This window comes from Mytilus edulis, chromosome 9 (assembly GCF_963676685.1).
Source record: "Mytilus edulis chromosome 9, xbMytEdul2.2, whole genome shotgun sequence".
Lineage (NCBI taxonomy): Eukaryota > Metazoa > Mollusca > Bivalvia > Mytilida > Mytilidae > Mytilus > Mytilus edulis.
This window is the reverse complement of record NC_092352.1, coordinates 29,565,573-29,573,341: the sequence shown is the minus strand read 5'-3', so window position 1 is coordinate 29,573,341 and position 7,769 is coordinate 29,565,573. Positions and strand designations below refer to the sequence as shown.

At 32.9% G+C, this 7,769-nt stretch overlaps 1 protein-coding gene across 1 annotated transcript; it reads left to right on the top strand.

Annotated features, from left to right (window-relative positions):
• Positions 1-321: 321 nt before the first annotated feature.
• LOC139488039 (FAD-linked sulfhydryl oxidase ALR-like) lies at positions 322-7,409 on the top strand. The gene is made up of 3 exons (XM_071273353.1): positions 322-459; positions 6,060-6,274; positions 7,140-7,409. The coding sequence occupies exons 1-3, from the start codon at positions 358-360 to the stop codon at positions 7,300-7,302; spliced, it is 480 nt and encodes a 159-aa protein (XP_071129454.1). The 5' UTR covers positions 322-357; the 3' UTR covers positions 7,303-7,409.
• Positions 7,410-7,769: the final 360 nt, after the last annotated feature.

Genomic DNA, 7,769 nt, shown 5'->3' with positions numbered 1-7,769 from the left:
AAGAAATGACTGTAATATTTTTTCTGTCTATTCGAAATAGCATAAAAAATGTGGTGCACACTATTAAATAACCCGCTAGGGGCGTTATTCAGTGTGACCAAATTTTTTATGTTATTTCTTCATAGAAAGAAAACTAATTAGTCGTTCCTTAATTGTTTAATGTCTGATGTCAGAAAAAAAATCAGTCACATTAAAAAACACGTAGAAATCCGGAATTCATTATACAAGAAGGGATATTTATAAGGGAAAATGCAAAGGAAAAAGCATAATATATGCCATTAAAATACTTTACTTCACGGGATCGAAGTCGCCGATCATGAATATAGGCTCTACCGTTTCAATCAAAACGCACCCAACATGTCAGCCTCCAGTGGAACGTTCGTTGATCCAGACAAAAAACCTTGTCGAACATGTGTAGACGTTGAAACTTGGTTTAAGGGGACAGGAGGAACAGAAAAGGTTATATATTGTTTATAGGAAATATACAGGTTGTTGTTGAAATGTATGTCGTTTATGACTGTCTGACGTAATCCCGGCATAATTTATTTCATCAGATCGGAAACTACCTCGATGTATAATCCACCAATTGACATATATTGATATATAGACCAATTGACATATAATGCAAGTTTTTTGTAATCAAATGCTATAGTTTACATCGGCACAGGTTTCTGCGGAGAAACCCGAGGGTCCTGGTTGCCTTTCCTGGAATCCGGGTCCGTCCGCCCTGATTCTGGTTCGCCCTAGTTTCTGTTCGCCCTAATACCTGTTTGCCCCGAGTCTGTTCGCCCTGATTTTATTTTTTAGTATAGTGTTGCGTTGTGTGTATATAATTGAATGTGTTGAAGTCAGTCTACAATTTCGGTATCCGGTCGTTCCGGCCCCAAACCGATCCGGCCCCAAGTCAATCCGGCCCAAAGTCGATCCGGCCCAAGTCGATCCGGCCCACGTCGATCCGTCCCCAAGTCGATCCGGCCCATAATAAAATATGAATTAACTATATTGATTTTGGAGAAATTTGTCACAAATTTTAACAGTATAAATGGAATTTGAAAAAAAAGTGTCCGATGATGGATGACAACAGGTCAGTGAAGTATTGGAGTACCAGTTAAAGAACCATTTTTAAATCGATACAAAAATGAGTGTTATTGTGTCTGTTTGTATCGCAGTTTCTACATTTTTAAATTATAAAGTTATTTTCCATGATAACTTTTACCAGAGACATATATATATATGTCTCTGCTTTTACTTTGAATTTCATAGCGATTTTTATTTGATTCAGTTCACACACAGAATAGTTAAATAAATATTTACAGTCCAATGGACCCGGCTATAAAATTTAACGCATCATAATGACTTATTTAATGATCAAATCATTATTCTATAATTGGTTTGTATATTCAACAGTTGTCTGATGATTGTGAACTAAGGTAATGTCACTCGTAATCACTTAATTCAATCTAATGCTGATTACTGAAGTTACGCAATGATTTGTATAGTGAAAATATTTTTCAAAGGCCTTTTTTAATTTTTTTTACCGTACACATAGTACACTTTTAACATTATAATAAAAATAATAAACATTTATGAATAACAATTAATATATATATATTTATTTTTATTCCTTAGAAATATATTTTTTATTGGGGCCGGATCGACGTGGGGCCGGATCGACGTGGGACGGATCGACTTGGGCCGGATCGACCCGAAAGCTACAATTTCGTCGAATATTTACGATGAATCATGTTAACTTGTCTAAAGCTAGCAGCTACTAGATTATAACATTTGTATAAGTTTCTGTACATTTCAGGACTACAAGATATTGTGGCTTCAAGGTATTGAGGACTTAAGTTTGTATCTGTATGTAATTATGTTACTAGGAAATATAAGTTTCTGTGAATTTCAGCCCTACATTGTTCTTTTAAATGTAAAACAACTGAAGACTAAATTATTTGTATGAAATTGAATATGTTGAAGTTTACATTCACCGAATATTTATTTATGATATGTTTTCTGTGTAAACTTGAACAACTGAAGACTATAAGTTCAGTATTATGTTGTCTTGCTGCTACGAGGATAAGTTTCTGCGAATTCAAAGACTACAAAGTATTTGACATAAAACAATTAAAGACTAAGTCTATATTTAACTTTATTGATACATTTTAACACATTTATTTCCTAAACAAATATTTAAAAGCACTAAATAGAATTACTATTAGTGAAACAAATACCAAAAACACAGTCACACTGCTGTACATTGATCACTTGTCATCAGTGTTTCTACCCATCCAAGCTGACTTTTTTATTTGAGAAAAATGTTATTTTCATTATTAATCCATCAAAAACAATTCATTATCATATACATGTAACAATCAGCAGTGATATCAAAGATTTCAAATGATACCTAATCAGCAATGAAAATTCAATCAACAGTAATTAAAAGTAATTAAAAGTAATTACAAAATAAAGTGTAACAATGCAGCCACGAATTTTATTTAATTAATATAAATTTGGCAAATATTCTGTATTTAACTCCAAGGTACTTTCAACTATCAAAAACTTCTAGTTGGTGTCAGTGCAAGGTGTATGTTGTTTGCAGGGTGTTGCGATTGTTAAATATCCTCATGACTGTGCATTTTTCTGGATGGAAACACATCTGCCACTTGTGTTCTCACTCTTTCAAAGCAGTGAGGTCTCTGTAGAGTTGCAGCATCATCAGGATTTCTAATTTTCCTGTACACCAGCTGGCTATCGTCCGCAAACAACCTTGCATCTGAAGATGTACACTCTGGCATGTTATTGATATATGTCAGGAATAGTAGAGGACCTAAGACTGTTCCATGTGGAACTCCTGATATTACATCTAAAGGAGTTGATGTATGTCCTTCTGGAACAATTGACTGGGTTCTACTGCTTAGAAAGTCCTTTATCCAGTTCAATGTTGATCCTTTCACCCCGTAGTGTGCCAGTTTCAAAAGCAAGCGTTCGTGTGTTACCTTGTCGAAGGCTTTTGAAAAATCCAGTAAGATGATGTCAGTGTGGTGCCCCTGGTCCATGTTTTTGGCAATCTGGTTCAGGGTTGGCAAAAACCCGGGTTTTATGAGTATTGCCCAGCCCAGTGGGAAATACTAGGAAAACCCGGGTTTTACTGGGTTTTAATGTGTAATACTGGGTAAGATAAAATACTGGCCTGAATTTTAAAGAGGATTCAGTGATCAAACTCAATTGCAATACATTTAAGATATTTATAAACACATTTTGATTTATAAATTAGTTTAATTGTTTGAGAATGATAATAAAAGTGTATATACATTTAGAAAAGTACTATTCTTGCAACTATGAGACAAGTAAACATGTAGGCACACATTACACAAATATTAATGTAAAAGGCCTTTATCAATAATTCTCTTCTGAAAGTCTATTAAATCACCCTCTCATCTAGATTGGTCAAACTGTTAACATAAATTAAAAGAATTCATTTTTCAAATGTATATATCTTACATTAAGAATTAACAAGAAAATGTAAGAAAAATTACTAGGTCAGGAAAGGTACCGGTATCTTCTTTGGTGTACACTGACTGGAATTGCTGGTTCAATATAGATGCCTTAGTATCTGTGTCACTATGTAGGAAGCCATCTTTTGACTTCAAGGTCACAATCTGGGATGCATCTTGTTTGCGGCTCTTCACATATGACCAGAATCTTTTAGCGTTTTTCTCCAAGTTGTTGCTTACAATATCTTCCATGTAATTACTGTGTGCTTGTCTAGCCTCCTTCTGAAGTTATGATTTCAGATATACCCCGGTATGTATTTCTTCTTGTCTCACATTTTCCCACTGCTTTTGGCAAGGGTATAAGCCCTCTGCTTTTTGTTACTGAGTTGTTTAAGATCTGAGTTCATCCATGGATGGGAATGTTTTGTTAATGTCTTCCTGGTTGGTACATGTTGGTTGATGGCATCTAAAATCAAGCCTTTTATGTTGGTCCAAAGGCTGTTAACATCCTCAAAATCTGTGTTTTTAAAGATGTTCTATTTTTCTTTGAGATGTTGATTAATCATAGCAATGTTAGCTTTTTTCCATAGATATATTTTTAGCTCACCTGGCCTAAAAGGCCATGTGAGCTTTTCTCATCACTTGGCGTCCGTCGTCGTCGTCATCATCGACGTCGTCGTCGTCGTCGTCGTCGTTAACAATTTTTCAAACATCTTCTCCTCTGAAACTACTGAATGGATTTGAATGAAACTTAGCATGATTGTTCCTTAGAGTATCCTGCACAAAGTGTGTGCTTCGATTTTTGATCCGTCAAAAAACATGGCTGCCGTTACTTAAAATAGAACATAGGGGTCAAATGCAGTTTTTGGCTTGTATCTCAAAAACGAAAGCATTTAGAGCAAATCTGACAAGGGGTAAAAATGTTCATTAGGTCAAGATCTATCAGCCCTGAAATTTTCAGATGAATCAAAGAAACCATTGTTGGGTTGCTGCCACTTAATTGGTAATTTTAAGGAAATTTTGCAGTTTTTGGTCATTATCTTGAATATTATTATAGATAAAGATAAACTGTAAACAGCAAAAATGATCAGCAAAGTAAGATCTACAAATAAGTTAACATGACCAAAATTGTCAATTGACCCCTTAAGGGGTTATTGTCCTTTAATGACAATTTTTCACAATTTGTTCATCATATTTGCTAACTTTAAAAAATCTTCTCCTCTGAAACTGCTGAATGGATTTGGATGAAACTTAGCATGATTGTTCCTTAGATTATCCTGCACAAAGTGTGTGCTTCGATTTTTGATCCGTCAAAAAACATGGCCACCGTTACTTAAAATAGAACATAGGGGTCAAATGCAGTTTTTGGCTTATATCTCATAAACGAAAGCATTTAGAGCAAATCTGACATGGGGTAAAAATGTTCATTAGGTCAAGATCTATCAGCCCTGAAATTTTCAGATGAATCAAACAAACCATTGTTGGGTTGCTGCCACTTAATTGGTAATTTTAAGGAAATTTTGCAGTTTTTGGTCATTATCTTGAATATTATTATAGATACAGATAAACTGTTAATAGCAAAAATGTTAAGCAAAGTAAGATCTACAAATAAGTCAATTTGACCAAAATTGTCAATTGACCTCTTAAGGAGTTATTGCCCTTTAAAGACTTTTTTCACAATTTGTTCATCATGTTGACTTACTTTAAAAAATCTTCTCCTTTGAAACTGCTGTATCAATTTCAGCCAAACTTAGGCTAAATGAGTTTTAGAGTTTCAGAGTATCTAGTGTAAATTTTATATTTCATTTCCTTGTATGTCAAGAAACATAGCTCCTATGGCTAAAATAGAACATAGGAGAAAATTATTTTTTTTTTGCTTTTGAAGAAAATAGGACGATTCAAAGAACATTTAAATAAATTAAAAAGCCAAAATAATCATTGATATGAGATTAAACCAAAAAAATTCAGGTGAGCGATTCAGGCTCTTGAGAGCCTCTTGTTCTCTTTTACAGTCTACTCCTGTATTCGAATTTTGTTTCAATTAAAAAAAAATATGGGTAAAGGACTATGAATTGCCATTCAATACTCTCAGAATATACTTGTTATTGAAACTTTGAATTTCAAAGTAAATATTAGACTAGTTACAAATTTGGCTGAATCACAACCACGATGCTTGGATTAGGAGCTGGTATGATCTTAGTACTCAATATTCTTAAAATTTGATTCTACATTGTGGTTTTTCAGAATTTTATTTCTTTTATCACCAGCAGTGTTTCTATTGATTCAATCAATACCTGCACCAGCATAAGTGATTTTAAAATTAATTGCCTCATGGGTTGAATAGCTTATTGTTTATTTCTTAATAATAAATTTATTTATTTTTATTTCATCAAAAAATGAGGCCAGTTTTTGCTTGTATGTATTTGACACATACATGTACAATGTCATTGATGTATATCAATGTTGCTTAATTATCAAATAAGATTTAAATTTTCTTCTAGATGTCTTGTATATTGTAGTATAAGTCACTATAAACTATATATTTGATTATTTTATTTATTATAGGAAGGGGGTCCAAGAAGGAGAAGAAAACCTGTAACCAAGGAATGTCCATTATATGGAGATGAATTGGGTAGGAACACCTGGTCATTCCTGCATACTACTGCTGCTTTATACCCAGACAATCCAACAACAGAACAACAATCTGACATGAAACAATTCATACATCTCTTCTCCAAATTCTATCCCTGTGAATATTGTGCTGAAGATTTGAGAGAAAAGTAAGTGTATACATACCAAATAGGTTTTATAGTGAGACACATGTTTTTTTCTGTTTATCCCTCACATTTCCATAAACATTCTAAAGTAATGCTGGACCATATCTTTGAATGTGAACACAATGTCAGGAATCATTAAGTACAGTCTAAATACTATTGTCTTAGTTTTTACATATCTGAGTTATTTCCTTTCGCTACCTTACACTAAGAAATTTTTTGGTTTTAATATGACAATTTTCATTATTTCAACAAAATAATTTTAGATTTTAACACAATGTCATAAGTTACATTTACAAATGTACCAATGTCACCATGAAATACAAGTCAATATGAAAATAAGAAGACAACTACCCACCAGAGACCCGAAGCCATTGATGTAAACAATTATAGGGCATCCTTCAGTTAGTATTTAACAATGAGCAAATGAATTGTTCTTATCATTAGCCAATTAAATTATGAAACCGCTAACAGAAATATGATTATAATTGTATAAATAAACCAATTTTTCAAGAGGTTTCGGCCATTGGCCTTCTTCAGTTCTTTATTTTTCCTCTCAACTACATGGCTGACATTTCTTTTTCAATATGATTGATGAAACAATATGACCAGTCAGTTTCAATAGTTACAATAGTTAAAACAGATTGTTAATTTCTGTGTAATTTGATATCTTGGCAAGCATACCACATTTTCTATTTTATAGTCATGGGTCCACTAACAAATAAGCAAACTAATGTACATGATGTTCTTATAACACAGTAACAAAATATTGGTTGTAAAGTAATGTTTTACCTGTAACCAATGTTTCTTAAAACAATTATCGTATTTTATTGAGAATCACATATTTATCTTCTCATTGTTATATTTTCAGTTTGAAGACAAATACTCCAGATACCTCCAATCAATTCAATTTCTCCCAATGGATGTGTAGGTTACATAATGATGTAAACAAAAAGTTAGGAAAGCCGATTTTTGATTGTAGTAAAGTAAATGAACGCTGGAGAGATGGTTGGGCAGATGGAAGTTGTGATTGATGAAGGTCAAAGTTTAGATTCCAAGCCATCTGTGATTCATTTACTGTTTTTATATAGATGTTTTTATTAAATATAAATGAGGTCAATAAATGACTTTATGAAAGAAATTGTTAAACTGTAGATGCACTAATATACATGGACACCAATTTTCATAGGTGGAGGAAAATTGTATTTTAGTGTAAACAATGTTTTTGTGGTTTTGGGGAATTCTACAAAATATTAAATTTGTATTTTGTTGAACTCTTTTCCAAAGTATTTGAAATCTGTTGTTTCTTTAGTGCAAATTGATAACTTCACTGAATGCAGGGCTTCACTGTTATGAACTGTAAAAAAAAAAATTGAGAATGGAAATGGGGAATGTGCCAAAGAGACAATATATATAATTACATTGTTAGGCAATCTATAATTTTATTTGTGTAATTGAATTAATCGCTGTACTGATTAATCCACACTCCCATAGATTTGTA

What these genes read in the sequence shown, in the direction of transcription:
- LOC139488039 (XM_071273353.1), top strand. Translation starts at nt 358, where the DNA reads ATGTCAGCCTCCAGTGGAACGTTCGTTGATCCAGACAAAAAACCTTGT. An exon ending in GGACAGGAGGAACAGAAAAG is followed by an intron (nt 460 to 6,059) that starts GTTATATATTGT and finishes TATTTATTATAG; the next exon opens with GAAGGGGGTCCAAGAAGGAG. An exon ending in GCTGAAGATTTGAGAGAAAA is followed by an intron (nt 6,275 to 7,139) that starts GTAAGTGTATAC and finishes TTATATTTTCAG; the next exon opens with TTTGAAGACAAATACTCCAG.